Source organism: Macaca nemestrina, chromosome 1 (genome assembly GCF_043159975.1).
Source record: "Macaca nemestrina isolate mMacNem1 chromosome 1, mMacNem.hap1, whole genome shotgun sequence".
NCBI classification, from domain to species: Eukaryota; Metazoa; Chordata; class Mammalia; order Primates; family Cercopithecidae; genus Macaca; species Macaca nemestrina.
The window spans coordinates 86,616,643-86,633,878 of record NC_092125.1 but is presented as its reverse complement, the minus strand read 5'-3'; the positions used below and the strand labels follow the sequence as shown (position 1 = coordinate 86,633,878).

Sequence of the window (17,236 nt, the reverse complement as noted above, 5' to 3'; positions counted from 1 at the left end):
AATAATGAAGACTTATAGTCACACAGCAACCTGTACATGAATGATTATAGCAGCTTTATTTGTAATCTCCCAACACTGGGAATGACCCAAATGTCCTTCAATGGATAAGTGGTTAAAGAAACAGTGGTGTATCCATAATATGGAATATTCTGCAGCAATAAAAAGGAATGAACTATTGACACATGCAGCAGCCTTCATGAATTTCCAGAGATGCCAGGCAAAAGATACCACATATAGGATTATTCCATTTATAGAATGTTCCTAAAATGACAAAGTTATATTAGTGCAGAACAAATTGTTGAGTGCCAGGGTTAAGGAGTGTTGCCGTGGGAGGAAAGTGGGTGTGGTTATTTTTATGCCTTTTTGGGCAGCATAAGGGATTTCTCGAGATGGAAATGTTCTCTGTCCTGACTGTACCAGTCTTAATGGTCATCATATTGTACTGCAGTTTTGTGAGATGTCAGTGATGGGGCTTAGAATGTAATACCCCAAAATATGGCACCTTGACATGCTGAGTATCTCATGCTGAAGGAAATTGTCTCTCTCTGGCCTTCTCCTGCCTTTCTTCCTTGAAGGAAGCCATAAGAGAATTATCTGACCTACCTCCCCCAAAAGCAGGTCATAGGATCCTCATTCCAGAGGCCAAGAAGAATCTGAATAAACAGGCCTTGGCCAGTTGCCCCCAGTTTATTACCATTAAGTTACACCTGCTTTTTTTCTAAGCGTATTTTTACATGACTGTTCATTCTTCATCAAACCCAAGCATAAAAAATAGACAGATTTGCCTGTTTTTTTGGGTTTTTGTTTCTGAAGGCTCACTTGTCACATAAAACTTTTTGTTAAATAGATGTGTGTCATGCTTTATCTTGTTAACCTGTCTTTGTGATTGGGGCCATACATGCAAGGTTCATCCATATGCCTTGCAATGGGTGAGGAAAAGATACTACCTTCCCCCCCACCCCACCCTGACATCAGCATCATGGGAAAGTGAGTGCACGGTGCCTGTGCCCTTTGTGATGCATTGAGTGGTGACACGCTGACTCTCAGGAGGTCGTAAAGGAGGAGGAAGGTAAAGTCAGAGGCAGTGTGGGGGCAGAGGGAGTGAGGGCAGTCAGTTCAAGTTAGAAGATGTTTGGATTTGTTTTCTTTTTAGAGACAGGGTCTTGCTCTGTGGTCCAGGCTGGAGTGCAGTGGCACAATCACAGCTCACTGCAGCCTTGACCTCTGGGCTCACCTCCGGAGTAGCTGGTACCACAAGCATTCACCACCACGCCAAGCTAATTTTTTATTTTTTGTAGAGACAAGGGTTGTTCCCCAGGCTGGTCTTGAACTCCTGGGCTCAAGTGATCCTCCTACCTCAGCCTCCCAAAGTGCTGGGATTATAGGTGTAAGCCTGTAATCCCAGGCTTGCCTGGCTGATGCTTGGATTTTAATTCAAAGTGTCCTGGGCTTAGTAAGATTTCAGGGGAGGTGTTCAGCATTCGGACACTGCAGAATGAACCCATCAGCATTAGGCCCCTGAGATGAGCTAAGAATCAGGAGGGCAGAGACTGCGGTCTACACCCTGCAGCCCCAGCCCCCCAGAAACGAAGCTGTTGTCCAACAAGTTGGCCTTATTGCTGGGGACAGTGGAGAACATATCCCCACCCTGGGAACCCTGGGGCTGCTCGAGAAGAGGATGCAATGAAGAGCTGAATGTTTTGGTGATTAAAAGGAGTGTTTAAAACAACCGGGCCTCACTCTGGGTTGCATGCTGTTAGAGAGAGCCAGGACAACTCCATCACTGGATGTCTCCATAAATCTAAGCTGGCCAGGAATCACCATGAGTCATTTTAGCCAAGAGTGGTCGGTTAGCCTTCTCTCCACCTGTGCTCAGACATAGGTATAAGTGGCCTGGCCTTGTGTCTGAGGGACCTCTGCAAAAGGTTTTATCTGCAAGAGGAGAAGGCCCTCCCTGCCAGCTCCCAGGTCTCCTGGGCTGCACCTATCTCAAGTTCCCTTTCCCACGTCAAAGAAGAGTAGGAGAAAGGGCGTTCAGGAGCGTTTGAGCGACAATGCGCACACCCCACGGCCCTGGCTTCCCGCACTCCTGGCAAGGGGCAGGGCGGGGCTCGGCCAGCGCAGTCATTGCCCCTGGAATCTCAAATACTGGGTTTTCACCGAGGCCACGCGCCAGCGACTCTGAAGCCTTCTCTCCGCCAGCGGATCGTGGCCCGCGGCTCCCCGCCCTCGCTTGCACGCTTTGCCCAAGAACTCTTCCTGGGGCAGAGAAATTCTGGAAACAAGCCGCTGGCCCGACGGCGGAGAAAGCGGGCTGCGGGGCTGGAGGTCAGCGTGATGGAAGAGAGGAAGGCGCACGGCGGCTGGAATAAACGCGCACGGGTGTGAGGATGGAGACGCCCCGCGGGGCTGAACGCGCGGAGCATGGGAGTGAGGGAGCGACCCCTAAGGACGCCTTCTAAGGGCCTCGCAGGCCCAGACACAGCTGGGCAGCCTGATCGGCGTCCCAGCCAGAAAGGCGGGGACAGAGCCCTCACTCCCTCCCCTTCCCAAAAGAAAATAATGCAAAGAGACAGAAGACTTCTCGCCCTGCTGTGCGTTTTTATTGGCGCGTCTGCAGCTAGCCACAGCGGGGAGACCGAGAGGTGCGGCCCCGAGCGACCCTCAGCGCACCTGGGCCAGGTTGTGCCTCTTGTACAGCAGCGCCCGTCTCTTCTCGCGGTCGCGCACGAAGACGCGCAGTCGCGCGGTAGGGAAGGTCACGGGCGCGGGCCGCGAACACGCCGGGCCCTGCTCTGTCAGCCACGGGCACTGCAGGCAGCTGGACGCGCAGGGCCGGCCCCTGGAACCGACAAACAGCGCGTGGCCCAGCGGCTGGAGGGGTGTGGGGAAGGGGAGTGGAAAGGGGGAGAGGGACGGGGAGGGGAGAGGGCGGAGGGGAAAGGGAGTAGCGGGGCGGGGCGGGACGGAAGGAGGAGAGGGCGGGGAGAAGAAGGAGGAGAGGGGCGCGCCTTACCAGGGCTGGGCGCACAGAGTGCTGCGCAGGAAGGCCACGGCGCCCCCGGACAGCCCCGAGTAGCAGCGGCTCAGCCGGATCAGCCCCTTGCGCAGTCCTCTCTGCAGGTCGCGTGCACCCTCGCTGCTCACCGGGTACTCGGCGCTCAGCCTGCACAGGTGGCAGGTGCACAGGCCCTGAGGTCACCCTCCTCGGGTAGACCAGGGCGGAGGGGGGGGGGGATGCAGCAGCACGGAGGTCACCCACGGGTGGCTGGAGCAGGGGCCGTGAGGTCACCCTCGGGTGGACGGGGATGCAGGGGCCGTGAGGGCACCCTCGGGTATGGGGGTGCAGGGGCCGTGAGGTCACCCTCGGGTGGAGGGAGGAGACTACCCAGCCCACCTAGTAACTCCCAGACAGGCTGGAGGACTCACATGATGAAGGCTGTCACACCGATGGCCCAGATGTCTGTCTGCGGAAGAGCCCCCTGGCCCTCCAGGAGCTCTGGAGCTGGGAGGGGCACATGTGGTTGGGCTCAGGTGGAGGGGCACAGGTGGGACAGGTGGAGGCACAGGTGTGTGGGCCAGGTGTGCGGCTGAGTGGGTGGCAGTGGAGCTGGGAGAGGGGACAGCACTGGAGGAGAGGGGGCTTCTTCCTGCCCCCCGCCCCAGGTGAGTTCCCCCCAACTGTCCACACACGTACCCATGGTCTCTAGGTAGTCCTTGAACTTCTCTGAGGGCAGCACCTTCTCCTGGCTGAGGCTCTGTGCATTGCCCAGGTCCACGACCTTGAGCAGGTTGTATTCGGTGATAATCATGTTCTCAGACCTCAGGTCCAGGTGCAGGATGTGCTGGGCGTGCAGGTATTGGGTGGCGCTCAGCATCTGCCACAGGTAGTCCTTCACCTCCGATTCTGAGTAGGAGGCCCTGGGGGGCAGAAGCTGCTCAGCCCAGGCTCCAGGGTGGGGGCCACCGGGCTGTGCAGAGGGGCCTGGTCCTCGGCCCCACCCCAGAGGCCTGCGTCCATCAGTCCATCAGCTCAACCATGCCACCCCAGGCCACCCTCACCTCTCAGCCAGGCAGGGGAGCAGCTCGGGCCCAGAGCACAGCTCCAAGATGAGCACCAGGTGCCGGGGGCTGAGGTAGGCTGCATGCAACTGGGCCAGGTGCGGGTGGCGCAGGCCCTTGAGGGCCTCGTATTCACGCAGCACTGCCGTCTTGTCCTTGGGGCGGTAGGGGATGATCTTGGCCGCCAGCGCCCGCCTGCTGGCCTTCTCCCAGCACTGCCGCACCACACTGAAGCGGCCCCTGCTCAAGGGGACAGCGGTCAGGCTGGTGGGTGATCCCCTCCCATTCCCCGATTCCCAACACTCAGAACAGCAGGAGCCCAGCTTAGCGAGAAGGTGAGTGTGGGGCCATGGGTGGCCAGCAAGGGGGGGTCCAGGCCCTGGCCCCACCCGCCTGCAGCCCCCGAGGCCCCTGCACCTCCGGATCTGTGTCTGGAATGCGAAGGTCTTTGTGCTGGGCAGGGGTTGGGCTGGCCGCCCCTGGCTCTCCTCCTCAGAGGCTGTGGGAGGAGGGGCAGGCCATAAGAGGGGGTGAAGAGGGCATCCCCACAGCCCCAGCTCTCCCCACCTCTCCCATCACCCTTTCCCAGGTACCCTGACAACTGGGGCTTTGAGCTCCTACACACTCCCACCTTTTGTTCCTCAGGTTCTGGGGGTATGGGCACAGGGAGGGGGTACAACAAACAGTGAGAGCCAACCTGAGTGAGGGTGTGTATGAGGGCTGCAGGGGCATTTGAGAATGGACCACCCATAGCAATCATGCCCTCTCTGTCTGTCTTGAGCCCAGGACAGACATTACTAATCAACCCCAGCATTCCTCCACCAAAGCTAGAGGCAGCAAGGGGCAGTCACTATCAACACTCACTACCAACATTCAGCATGAAGCAGAATGGACTTGTGGGCTCGCCAACAAGTGTATGGAAGTGTAGGTGAGTGAAGGGGGGCCTTGGGGGTGAGGTAGCCCCTAAAGTGTGTAGGCCTCGAATGCCAAGCCCAGGAGCAGGTCTCTCCCCAGAAGGAAGTGGACAACTATGGAGACCCTGCACAGGAGGGAGCATAATCTGGGTCTTCCAGCTGCTGTTCCCACCCTCCAAGCCCTGAGTGTGGTGTGGCTCACCCAGGTGGCTGGGCCCTCCCAGGAGGACTTGCTCCGAGGGGCTGCTGTAGGGGCCCATTCCTGCCTTGCTGACACATGCCGTGCGGAAGGTGTAGGTGCCGCCCCGGGAGAGCTTGCTGGTCAGGTAGCAGCAGTCAAAGATGTCGGAGGCCAGTGTGGTCCAACTGCCACCTGGCCACACAGGAGCACGTGAGGGGCTACTGAGGCCTCTGCACACCACATCAGTGGGGGTGGAGAAACCCTTCCCTGAGGCCAACCACGGGCACAGAGCAGGCCAGGCACCTCCCCAAGGGCCCCTCGACATGGCCCCCATGAGGGGTGGCCGGAGCCTTGGGCGCAGGGGCCACCTCATACCTTCTAGGCTGCACTGCACAATGTAGGTCACAGGGCCATAGGATTCCACGGGCTTCCAGACCAGCAGCACCCCATCCGCGTACACCTCCCCAATATCCGGGCATGGCGAGGATGAGGGGCGCTCTGCAAGGCACTGCCCAATGGTCAGTGACTCCAGGGTGGGCACCCAGCCTCCAGGGGGCAATATCTGGCTGGCCCCTGCCTCACCCTGGCAGCTACCAGGGCTCTGGAGCCCACCCTCCCTGGTCCTGTTCATTCAGGGTCCAATCACAGTGAGGAATGGTAGGAGGGGCCTCTCCTGGCGAGGGGCTGGGGAGGTGTCTGCCCTGCCAGAACCCGCTCCTGGGCTGGCCCATTCACCGCGGTGTGACCAGAACCCTGTGCAGGGGCCCAGGCTCTGGTCAGAGGGGCCCTGGTGGGGCTGCTGGGCTTCACTGGGTTGCCCTACACAGGTTCAGGCAGGCTGGCCCACTCTGGTCATTGGGCCAGGGGTCCCAGAGCTAGGCCTGTAGCCCGCATCCTGACTACCTCAGAAACATGCCCAGGGAACTGTGTTGTGCTTGGAACTCAACTTTGATTGAGATATGGAACTGGAAGCAGCCCACTCCTGCATGGGCTGGAGGGATGGGCGTGGAAGGAACATGGGAAGATGATGCAATGGGTCATGTGCCCAAGAAACTCAGTTCTCCTGGCAAGTGGCCAATGGGATGGGCTTTCTCCCTGGCAGGGAGCGTGGATGAACAGGCTTCCTTCCGAGCCCTGTAATGTCAGCAACTGCATCCGGCCGTCCTTCCCAAGGCTGGTTTCTTCTGCTGGAACCAGCTCAGGACCTCCCGCCAGCCCAGGGCAGCCCGTGTGGTCAGAACTCTGTTGACCTTCTCGGGCCTCCTGCAGCCCTGGCCGTGTGCGGTGCCTGGCCCCATAGGGATGTGGGCTGCTCAGGGTCGGGGAGCGGCCGCCTCAGCGGCCAATGCACGGGCCCGGAAGCATTCCACGGAGGATGAGGCTTCCCAGCACCCCTGGCCCAGCCTCCCTAGCCCACCCCCAGTGTGGCCCACGCACCTGCCTTCCGGAGGACGCCCGTGGTGGTCACTGTCCCCAGCGCATTGCTCGCGCTGCAGGTGTACACACCCAGGTCCTCAGCTGCCACCACCAGGATGGTCAGAAGCTGGAAGTTCTTGAGGGTGGTGGAGATGAGGACACGGCTGCTGCTCTCCAGGGGGGCTCCATCTGCAAAAGTACAGAGCAAGCCTCATGCCACAGCCAGGCCTCACACCTCTCCCTGGGCCTCAGTTTCCCTCTGGACAGCGAGGCATCCTGTGGGGCTGGCGATGGCCACTCACCCGATTTCACCAGCCCCCAGCCCCTGGAATAGCTTCTTACCTTTGCTCCAGGTGGCCTGGGCAGCTGGCTGGGCCGACACCTGGCAGGCCAGTGTCACTGACTGGCCCAGGACCACAGTCTCATCTGAGAGCTCCCTTAGGAATGTCGGCGCTGAGGAGGGAGGATGAGATCAGCCTTCAGGGGTGACCTCCAGGCCCCAGAGCATGGCCTGGACCCCGCAGTGGGGACACCAGGAGGAGCCCTGCCCCACCACCCACCACTCCCCACTCCCCAGACTGGCCCATCTGCACCACCACCTCCTCCTCCAGGAAGTCCTCCAAGACTGCTCAGCTCACCACACCCACCAGGACCCCTCATCGGTTCCCACACCCCTGTGAGTGCAAGCCTGCTCCCCACCTGTCTGGCCATGCTGGTGGGACCCTGAGAGGCAATGGGGCCCGGTCTCTGTGTTAGGCCTGCTCACCTCGGTCCCAGCTCTTCAGACCTGACGGCCGGAAGGAAGCAAGGCCTGGCTTCTTCCTGGGGGGCCTCTCCTTCTCCAGACCTGCAGGAGGAAGGGGGCCGATGAAGATCATGGTCAGGAGGCCTGGCCCCTCTGGGTAGCACCAGCCGCCTCTGGCTGCAAGGACCCAGAGCAGCTGGGACAGGAAGCAACTGTGGTCGGCTGGCCCGCTGCCCACACCTCAGACTTCCAGGCCACAGAGGAAACACGAATATCAGGCACCCTCCCCACCTCCAGGCACGGGGTCAGGAGGGTCCAGGACCAGGGAGGATTATGTGGTCGGGGAGAACTATGGGGCTGTGAAGGGTTTTGGGGTTGGGAAGGGTTTTGGGGTCAGGGAAGGCCTGAGGTCAGGAGAGTCTGGGGTCAGGTAGGGCATGGAGTTGGGGAGGGTCTGGGGTAAGGTAGGGTCTGGGGTCAGAGAGGACTATGGGGTCAAGGAGGACTCAGGAGGATCTGGGGTTAGGAGGGTCTGCAGTCAGGCAGGATCTGGGGTTGGGAGAGTACAGCGTTGGGGTGTCTGGGGTCAGGGAGGGTCTGGGGCTGGTCGGGAGGACTCTGGGGTCAGGAAGGATTCTGGTTCAGGAAGACTCTGGCCCCTTCAAATGCTTTCCCCAGGGGCATACCACCTACAGCCTCCCCAGGCCTCCTCAGCTATGTTGGGTCCCAGGGCTGGGTCTCAGTTGCCCCGTGGGGAGGGTTGTCAGGGCTGGAGAGGTGACCCCAAGATTCAGAGACCTGAGGCAGGGACAGGAGGTGTGGGCAGCACCTGGACACCGGCGGGGGTGCCCCGGGGGCCTCCTGCCGTCACCTGGAGTGCAGTAGCCCCAGTTACAGAATGGGGGCCCCTGGACGTGAAGGATGCCTGGGGTGGGGTGGGGGTTCACCTTCCGGCCTGCCCTTCAGGATCCGGGAGATATGCTCCACGGAGGCCTTCACTCTCTCACGCAGCCCCAGCTCCGCGGGCTCATCCAGTGGCAGGTGCCTCCCAGGGAAGTGGAAGAGGCTGCGTGACGGTGAGGACCACTTGCACTTCCTGCCCACGGCAGCCTCCGCCAACAGCGCATCCACGTCTTCTGGCTCCTCTGTGATCTCCAGGCCTGCGTGGGGGCCCATTTCACCTTGCCAGGGCCACATGGGCTCTGAGAACTCGGCCAGCTCCTCCTCAGCCATGGGGGAGGGTGGCTCTGGCTGAGCGGGCTTGGGGACTTTCCTGAAGATCATAAACTCAAATGGGAGGTACTTGATGTCGTACAGGTCCGAGAGGTTGAGGTAGGCGGGGTCCACCTCGGAAATGTCCAGGGATATTGTGTCAGCCGCCTCTGCATCACCTGACAGGTCCCGGATCTGCACCAGGGAGACCTGCCCGACGTCCTCCCATGGGGCGGGCTCTGGAGAGCTCCTAGAGGGAGCCCTGCTGACCTCAGGCACAGGCCTTGCACTGATCTGGGGCAGTGGGCTCTCAGCCCTGGCCTCCTCCTGCTCCTCTGAGGACTGGGACACAGCCCAGGCTATCCTGGCCCACATGGGTCCCTGCCCCAGCATGCCCCCCGCATCTCCACCAAAGGCAAAGGCGCCATAGCCAGCCACACCTGCGTAGCCCCCACGACACCCCAGGGAGAACTTCCGCGTGGTCACCTGTTCCTGAGGCCGCTGCAGGGTGGGTGTGGAGTCGGACAGATCCTCAGCCTCCTGGGACCAGCCCTCAGCATCGAGGGAGGGGCCGGGCTCTGTGCCCACCCGGGAGGAGCCCACCCTGAGGGAGCTCACTTGGGAAGAGCTCGCCTGGGAGGCTGACCCTGGGGAACTGCAGGGGCCAGGTTTTGGCCTCCCAGGAAGAGAGATGTCTCCAGGCCCCATCTTAGAGTCTAGCGGGGGGCTTGCTTTGGCAGGGGCAGGGGGTACCTGGGGCTGTCCCAAGAAGGGGCTTGAGGGTACTAAGGGGGCCTCTTTGCAAGATCCTAGAGGGAAGGAGCCAGGAGGGCATGGGGCAACTGCTGAGTGGGGGCTGCAGCCCTCCTGGGGGGCAGAACCCTGCTTGGCATGACAGAAAGGGGCTGGCTGCCCCCAAGGGTGGTCCAGGGATGGACTCTCTGGCTGAGCAGTGCCTGGGGGGCCACCAGTGGATGGAAGCTGTTTGTAGCCCTGAGGGTGCCCCATGTCCCTCATAGGAGCTCCCCCGGAGGGGGCTGAAGGCAGTCGCTGTGCCTCACAGCAGGCCTCTGGGGAGCAGCGTTGGGTGCTCGGAGGGTCATGTTCTGTGTCCAGGGAGCGGCTGCGGCCAGGGGCCAAGTGGGTGCCAGAAGCAGGCAGCCGGAGGGCGGTCTCGAAGGAGGGGGCTTTGGTCAGGAGGGTGGCCTGCTCCTCCCTGGCAGCCTCCTCCTCCAGCATGCAGTGCTCCATCAGTGGCTCGCGCAGGCCAGGCAGCGCCCCCGCAATGTACCCGCCCTTCAGCAGGTGCCGCCGCCGGGCTGGGTGCCGCCTGCTCCCCGGGGCCAGGGCCCCATGCTCAGGGCTCTCACCCGCCTGCTGGTAGAACAGGCTGCGGATGACGCTGTGCCGGGGCACACAGCCCTGGGCGGCCGGTGGCCCAGCACCCTCAGGAGATGCAGGCAGAGCTGAGGCCTCGGCAGAGGGCACAGTGGCCTCGGCCTCCTCAGGCAGGCTGGCCGAGGGCCGCAGGAAGCCCCGGGGGTGCAGCAGTGGCGAGTGTGTAACCGGGGAGGGTGGCAGTGACTTAGCCCGGGCGAATGGGGCAAGCTCATTGTCAGAGGAGGAGGAGGAACTGGAGGAGCCACCAGTGTCCCTGCAGAGGTGCCGGGCCACACCGAGGGAGGGGCTGTCAGGAGGGCCCCGCAGCAGCTCAGGGATGGAGCGCATCACCAGGATGGACTTGTAGCTCATCAGGGAACGCTGGAACCGCATGGGGGCAGCAGGCATCAGGTGGGGAGACCCAGGAGCTCTGGGGTCCTCTGCCCCCAGGGCACAGTCATTCCGCCCTCCTGCACCATGGGACTCTGTGCACCCATCCCCACTGTGCCCAGCAGATGACTCCCATCTCCTTTCAGCATGCTCAAAGGAGCCCAGCCCCACTTCCCTGCACTCCTAGGTGCGCAGCTGGCCCTGTGGGGCCTCAGTTTCCCCTTCACTGGTCCCTACTCAGATGGTCATGGCTCACCTGCCAGCGACTTCGGGCCAGGAGGAACTTGAGCTGCTTGGTGTTGATGAAGTGGGCCTCCTCCGCAGGCATGGATTTCTGGGAGACCGAGGTGGGCAGCCACATAGCAGGGAGACCATGGTGCCCTGATAGGGGCCCCTCCCATGATGGAAGCCCTGCTGGGCAGCCCCAGTCCTGGGATCCCCTGGATCCAGGACACCACAGCCCTCACCCAAGATGTCCAGGTGGGGCAGATGGCAAAGGCCAGAGGTCAGAGGTGACAGTGACCCCCTGTCCCTGAGCTCCTCGCAGTTCTCCCTGCCTCCTGCTGGGCGTTGGGGGCTGGGGCACTGAAACGTGGTTCCAGCTTGAGGTTCCCACAGCCCTCTCACTAAAGTACAGGGACAAACGTCCTCTGGGCTGGGCAGAGTCCAGGCCACAGCCACAGTTCTGTGCTCACACACCCTGTTGCCCAGAGGCCCTGCCCCTGTTGGCCTCAGGCTCCGCCTGCATAGTGTGGGGCTGACCCTGATACTCACCAGGAACCAGGGGTGGGAGAGGCACTGGGCTGCACTAGGCCGGGCCCTGCAGGGAGAGGAAGGCTCAGGAGGGGTCAGGTGGTCAGTTGCCCCCTGGGGCAGGGCTGACTGGCCCCGGGCAGGAGAAGCCTGGGTGCGCACTCACTGAGAGGCTCTCTGCAGCGTAGCCTTGATGAAGTCTTTGGCGTCTTCACTGAGGTGGGCAGCCATGGGGCTGCTCCATGACACGCGACCCTCCAGGATGTTTAGGAGGGTGGCACGGTCACTCTCGCCAGCAAATGGGGATGAGCAGGTCAGGCTGAAGGCAGAGGGAGGGTCCAGCCCTCAGATGAGGCCCTGACTGCAGATGGGCTCTTAGTCCCACTCCCATCTAGCTCTGAGAATCCCAGCAAGTTTCTCTGATTTGCCCAGAGAGATCCAGGCTCAGCTTGGAACAGGGACCCAGACCAAGCCTGGGGTATCTGGGCTCAAGTAGCAGAAGGGATATAGGGTCAGCTTGGGTGCGCACCAGCCTTAGTCTGAGATAGGGATCCAGGCTCAGGCTGGGGCAGGGGTGTAGGGTCAGCCTGGGTGGGCACCAGCCTTAGTCTGAAATAGGGATCCAGTCTGGGGCAGGCATCAAGATCAGCCTGAATTAGGAATTAAGGATCAACTTGCTGAGGAGGTCCAGGCTGTCTATACCACCGTCATCCTCAGGGCAGCAGTGGCTGTTATGAGTGACTGCTGGACAACCCCCAGTCCTGCAGGGCAGTGGCTTGGCTGCCTCGTGACCCGGCACAGCCCTCTGATGACAGGGTGTTTGTGAGACCCTCTGGGCAGGAACCTCTTATCAGGGTTGGCTGACCGCCTGTTCCCAAGATAGTTGCCCCTTGGGTCTCGGGTCTCTGATCTGGGGAGCAGCCAGCGGTGCACATGCCCTCAGTGGGCCTACAAGGGAGGGGTCTTAGGTCAGCTGATGGAGCAGGGCTCTGCTCACCTGAGGTAGGAGATGACACCCATGGCCCTGCAAGACAAAACCACACATTGTGCGTCGCCCCAGGCCTGGCCCTCAGGTAAGAGGCACACACACAGGGAAGCGGGGAGCCCAGGTCTGTAGGAGGAGACGGGTTCAGGGAGGACCCCTTGGCTGACCAGTAGGCTGCCTGCTGCCTCCCTGGGGCAGAGGAGAGGGCCCAGCCATCTGTGGGGACCGGCTTCCCAGAGAAGCTGCAGACCCAGACCCGTTGGCCCAGCCACCCACTCACCAGATGTCGGAGGCCTCGCTCACAGGGTTCTGCTGGATGATTTCGGGGGAGACGAACTCAGGGGAGCCGTACTGGCTGAACTGCAGCTCTGCTGGGGTGATGTTCTGGGCAAAGCCGAAGTCGCAGATTTTAATGTCTTCCCGGGCAGGATGCACCATCAGGATGTTAGAGGGCTGTCGGGGAGAGTTGGGAGTGAGTGAGAGCCATGCCCTAAAGGGGTGACTCCTGGGGCTGGTGGGCCTGGTGGGGACACCCAGAGGCCCGGGGACAGGGTGAGGCAGTGGGGAGCACCTGGTGCAGCCATTTGGGGACAGCCTCTGCTCCACCAGAGCCACACCCCACTCGAAAGGGCTGCCTGGAGGTGGTGAGCTCCCTGTCCCTGGAGGCAAGCAAGCCCTCTCAGTGAAGCTGGGAGTGGTGAGCCTGCCCCACTGGCCTGCAGGTCCCAGGCTTTGGGGTGCAGCGATGAGGACATATTAACCTTTATGTCCAGGTGGAGAATGCCGTGGCTGTGCAGGTAGTGCAGCCCCTCCACCAGCTGCTGGATGTAGACCTTGACCTGTAGCAAGGGCTGCTGTTCAGGTGGGAGCCCAGCCCCAGCCTCCCTCTCCACTTCAAGTCCGGCCTCCTCCTGGCTTCGGCAGCTGATATGCAAAGCCCTCCTGCGTCCTGTGTGCCCCTAAGCCAGGAGATCCCTCAAAGGTGGGGAGGATACGATGGACTTGTGACCCTCAGTGGGGGAGGGGTGGGCAGGGCTGGTCAGCTGGCCAAGTGAGGCGGGGTGGCAGGCCGTGTAGAGCCTGACTGAGGGGTCAACAGGCCCTGGAGGCCATGGGGAGCCCCAGAGGCTCCTGAGCTAGAGAGGGCTGTGGCTGGGACTGTATCTGCAGGGACCTGGTGTCTGAGAGGGGTCTGGGGTAGGGTGCGTGGCTGGGGCAGTGGCAGGCGGCGGCCCAGTCACCTCGGCCTCTGTCACCACACCCTTCCTGAACAGGCGGTCCAGCAGCTCCTCGGATGAGCACCTGGGATCCCATCAAGGAAAAACAGGCTTGGGAGGCTGAAACCTGCCTGCCCCCAGAAACCCACACTCACAATGAGGTGGTCAGGACTACGGGCACATCTGATCTCTGGGGGCAGCAGGGGGTGATGCTCAGGGTTGAGGAGAGTGGAGTGGGGACCCCTCTGAACCCCAGATGGCATGCAGCCCTGAAAAGGGAGGGGCTGCAGGCTGACGCTGGGGACTGAGGGCAGTCACTGCACTGGCACAGTGGGAGGGGGCATCCTGTCCCCTCTGTACAGAGCCCATCCAGCACCCTCTCCCTGCAAAGAGGACACCGACTTGGGGCAGTGGGGCATGTGTCCGGCTGACACCGTCAAGAGCACCAGAGGACAGAGGAGACCTCCAAAACAAGGCCACGTGGGTGGCAGGGTGTGCCCCAGAGTAGCCAGGCCAAGCAGCTCCTTCCTCTCTAAGAGGCCATCTACAGAGTGGGAGCGGACCCCCACCATCCTTGCTGAGGGCATCAGGTCATCAGGGCCAGCTAGCCACCAGTACCCCCTGGGGACTCCAGTCACTGCCCCGTGGAACAGAAGACTCCCCACCCAAATTCCCGGCTGGGTGGCTGTCGCCACCACCCAGCCAGGCAGGGGACACCAAGCACATGGCTCCTCTGAGCCCTGGCCTGGCCCTGCATGCCCCTCCTCAAGCCCTCTCAGGGGCTGAGGGCAGGATACAGCTCCAGGATGAGGATGAGGGTCTTGCGGGTCTCAAACTGGTCCAGCAGCCCCGTGACCAGCGGGTGGCTCAGCGTGGCCAGGATGTCTCGCTCCCTGTATGCCTGGGCCCGAGTTCTGCTCCGTAGGGGGATGAACTTGGCAGCGCACAAAATCTTGTTTCCTTTGTGCTGCACTCTTTTCACGAAGCCAAACACACCCCTAGGAAAGACGGAGTGAGGAGAGCCCAGGTGGCCTGAGGAAAGGAGCCATCTGGCTGTCCAGGGGAAAGGGGGCTAGGTGCTACCTTCCAATCTCCTCCTTGACCTCATAGAAGGAGTGCAGCTTTCTCCGGTGGCTTTGCTTCTCTGAGTCCGGCTCATTGTCCCCTAAGGAATGGGAAGCAGCTGGTATGGGCAAAGGTGACCACCCTGATCCCCACGGAACCCAGTGCTATGATGTTAATGGGAGCTGCTTCCTGGACCCAAGACTATGGGACCACACCCACCCAGGGACCACACCCACCCAGGTACCACCAATGGGAAGAGAGGTTGCCCCATGGAGACAAGACCTGTACCTGGCCAGCCCAGCTGCAGAGCCTGGGCCCAGGAGGGGTCGACCAACTCACCGCCAAGCACCAACAGCTCTGCCTTGCAGAGCACCTGGCCACCAGCGTTTTGGGCCAGGCAGGTGTAAACACCGGCATCCTTCGAGGCCACATGCCTCAGCACCAGGGAGTATGTGGTGCCTTCTTGCTGCTGGCTAAGCCGGGTGCTGTCCACCAGCTGGACGCTGTCCTGGAGGCACAGGATCAGCAGGGCTGCCATCAGCCCACTCTGGGGGACCCCATCACCCCACCCTTCACTGAGCAGTGCTTCCGACACCTGCTGTGTGTCCAGTCTGGAGGGGATGTGGGAGGAAGTGCACAGTGTGGACTGCACCCATCTCCCGTGGGTCCCCCAGATCCTGGGGCCATTCCCGAATCTCGCTCACCTGGACCTGCACACCTACCTTGTACCAGGTCACCGAGGGCTGTGGGTCACCCTCAATGACAGCCTCGAATTGGGCCATTGTGCCTGTCTGTGCCTGCACATCCTCGATGGTTACCTGCATGGATGGGGGCCCTGGGAGGGCAGGGAGGGAACCATGGAAACCACCTCCCCAGCCACACAACCCTGGGTGCCAGCCACAGCCCACCATGCCTGGGTGGTTGTTGAGGCCCTGAGATACACTGTGGGCAACTGAACGCCCCCCACAGCCCAAGCAACAGCACCCCATCCTGACTGCCCAGGCTTCTGACAGTTATGGGTGCTCCTTCAATGGAACCACTGCCTCTCCCACTCTGACCTCAGCTGGCCAGGTGATCAGGAGGAGTTGGTGGGGCCAGTGGAGCTCACTAACTTGGCTGCCGTTCTCAGGGACAGGATCCTATTAACACCAAGTTCACTGCCACTTGCGTCTCCCCAGTGGAGGGTTCTGGCCCCTCTGAAGGGACACAGTGAGTAGAATGTGGGCGTCCCAGGCTGGGGCAGGGCTGAGACAGGCTGGGTGGCCTCTGCAGATGTGCAAATGCCCCCCAGCCCTGGACAGGGGGTATGGGGATCACACTTATAACCCAGCTGGGCCCAACCCCGTACTTGCGGTGTGTGTGTCGATGGCCTGGTATGTGTAGGTCCTCTGTGTGGTCTCCGTGACCACGTGGCTATGGACGTCCCAGAGCAGCTCCCCTGTGCCTGCCCCAGGCCTGGCTGCACCCTCCATCCTGGGGTTAGGAAGTGGGGTGAGGCTCTGCCAGGCCCCCACACGTTCTGAGCAGCCAGGCCTCCTGATGAGATAGGGTATCCCTGCTCATCACCACTAGGAAGGGGCTGCAGCAAAGCCTCTCTGGGATGAGATGTACAGACGGGTGCCCAGCCCTTAGTGTGGAGGGGGCCCCCCAACACCTCTCATCCCAAGGGTGGCCTCTCCTCCCAGACCTGCCATGCCTGGGGTAGATGCTGGCAAAGAGTGGAGGGCTGTGAGGACACCGCAGTAACTCGTGCCCTGCCCTGCCTGCCCAGAGATGTCCCCTGGGGTTGGTCCCCAGTGAAGGACCCAGCAGTCTGGGGTGGTTACCGAATGGGCACAGTCCATTCCTGGGCTCTGGCAATGGCCTCTGGCTCCTGCTCTGGGCCTTCGTGGAGGAGGGGCTGTGGCACCCTCTGGGGCACGGCTGCTGGGAGATGAGGGCCTCATGAGATGGAGCCCAGGTGGTACCCGCATCTGGTCCCCACATTCCCAGGCTAGGAAAGCCCAGGCAGAGCTTTGGGCTCCCGGGGCCCTGGGCTGTGGGTGAGATCCTGGCAAGGTCCTAGGCCCCAAACCCAGTACCCAGCCCACAGCTCAAGCATGTGCAGTTAGCCACCCTGCAGAGCCCAGGTGCCAAGCACCCTCCATATCCGACCTGGTGCCACCAGCCCTGAGGGTCCCCTGCCCACCCGCCAGACTGACAACTGGATGCGGTGGCCTCTGCCCTCTAGAACACTCCCTGACAGCCAGGCAGGACAGGCAGCTCTGTCTCAGCACCGTGTGTGCCAGGAGCATTCAACAGTTCCTAGCATGCAAGCAATGGTGGGCAGGATCCAGAGGGCCAGGGCATCACCCCATGGGGCTGCCCAGAGGTCACAGGTAGGGCCCTTGACACCACTCCACCCAGCTGTGAGGGAGAGGACAGGAGAGACCCAGGGCAGATTGGGTAGAGGAGTGGGGCTCGGGACAGCCCCGGCCAGTGGCACAGGCAGCGCAGGCAGGGCAGGTGGCTGTGGGAATACACTTGAGCTTCAAGCAGGTGGACGAGTGGAAAGGGTGTCCGCCACAGGCAGGGCGGGTGGGGTCATGGCCAGAGCAGGCCAACCCATGCCCACTCTGCAGAGGCATCGGGCAGAGTGAACGAGCGTCAGGCCTGTGAAGGAGCCCACGATCTGCCCCGGATGGGCCAAGCGGCACCTAGGGCGGGTTTGTCTGCTCAACCACTGTGGCCCTGGCACACAGCCCATTGGATGCGGCAGGGTACACTCCACCCACAAGGCAGAGTTCAAGTGAGGGCCAGGGCTAGTCCTCCCAGACCCCTGCCCCAGCCTCGGCCTGTCCTTCCCTTACAGACGCCGGCCTTCAGTCACTGCATGGGGAAGAGTGACAGGCAGAAGAATGAGAAGAGACCATTTCC

At 61.6% G+C, this 17,236-nt stretch overlaps 1 protein-coding gene across 26 annotated transcripts in view; it reads right to left on the bottom strand.

Moving 5' to 3' along the window:
• Positions 1 to 2,578: 2,578 nt before the first annotated feature.
• Positions 2,579 to 17,236, bottom strand: part of LOC105499675 (obscurin, cytoskeletal calmodulin and titin-interacting RhoGEF) — a 166,334-nt gene continuing 151,676 nt past the window's right edge. For 22 of the 26 annotated variants that reach the window (XM_071081777.1, XM_071081828.1, XM_071081836.1 and 19 more), the window contains 25 exons: positions 16,147 to 16,246; positions 15,669 to 15,856; positions 15,043 to 15,155; positions 14,660 to 14,828; positions 14,339 to 14,420; positions 14,053 to 14,253; positions 13,280 to 13,340; positions 12,800 to 12,877; positions 12,319 to 12,491; positions 12,051 to 12,077; positions 11,220 to 11,372; positions 11,075 to 11,120; positions 10,557 to 10,634; positions 8,266 to 10,291; positions 7,340 to 7,420; positions 6,916 to 7,026; positions 6,595 to 6,762; positions 5,533 to 5,655; positions 5,179 to 5,349; positions 4,480 to 4,561; positions 4,063 to 4,302; positions 3,698 to 3,921; positions 3,430 to 3,505; positions 3,017 to 3,166; positions 2,579 to 2,842 (listed from right to left, as the gene is read on the bottom strand). In XM_071081777.1, the coding sequence (XP_070937878.1) occupies positions 2,665 to 2,842; positions 3,017 to 3,166; positions 3,430 to 3,505; positions 3,698 to 3,921; positions 4,063 to 4,302; positions 4,480 to 4,561; positions 5,179 to 5,349; positions 5,533 to 5,655; positions 6,595 to 6,762; positions 6,916 to 7,026; positions 7,340 to 7,420; positions 8,266 to 10,291; positions 10,557 to 10,634; positions 11,075 to 11,120; positions 11,220 to 11,372; positions 12,051 to 12,077; positions 12,319 to 12,491; positions 12,800 to 12,877; positions 13,280 to 13,340; positions 14,053 to 14,253; positions 14,339 to 14,420; positions 14,660 to 14,828; positions 15,043 to 15,155; positions 15,669 to 15,856; positions 16,147 to 16,246 (5,099 nt within the window). In that variant the 3' untranslated portion in view covers positions 2,579 to 2,664. The remainder of the gene's footprint in view (positions 2,843 to 3,016; positions 3,167 to 3,429; positions 3,506 to 3,697; positions 3,922 to 4,062; positions 4,303 to 4,479; positions 4,562 to 5,178; positions 5,350 to 5,532; positions 5,656 to 6,594; positions 6,763 to 6,915; positions 7,027 to 7,339; positions 7,421 to 8,265; positions 10,292 to 10,556; positions 10,635 to 11,074; positions 11,121 to 11,219; positions 11,373 to 12,050; positions 12,078 to 12,318; positions 12,492 to 12,799; positions 12,878 to 13,279; positions 13,341 to 14,052; positions 14,254 to 14,338; positions 14,421 to 14,659; positions 14,829 to 15,042; positions 15,156 to 15,668; positions 15,857 to 16,146; positions 16,247 to 17,236) is intronic. The other 4 variants (XM_071081754.1, XM_071081820.1, XM_071081752.1 and 1 more) reach the window with 3 other exon arrangements.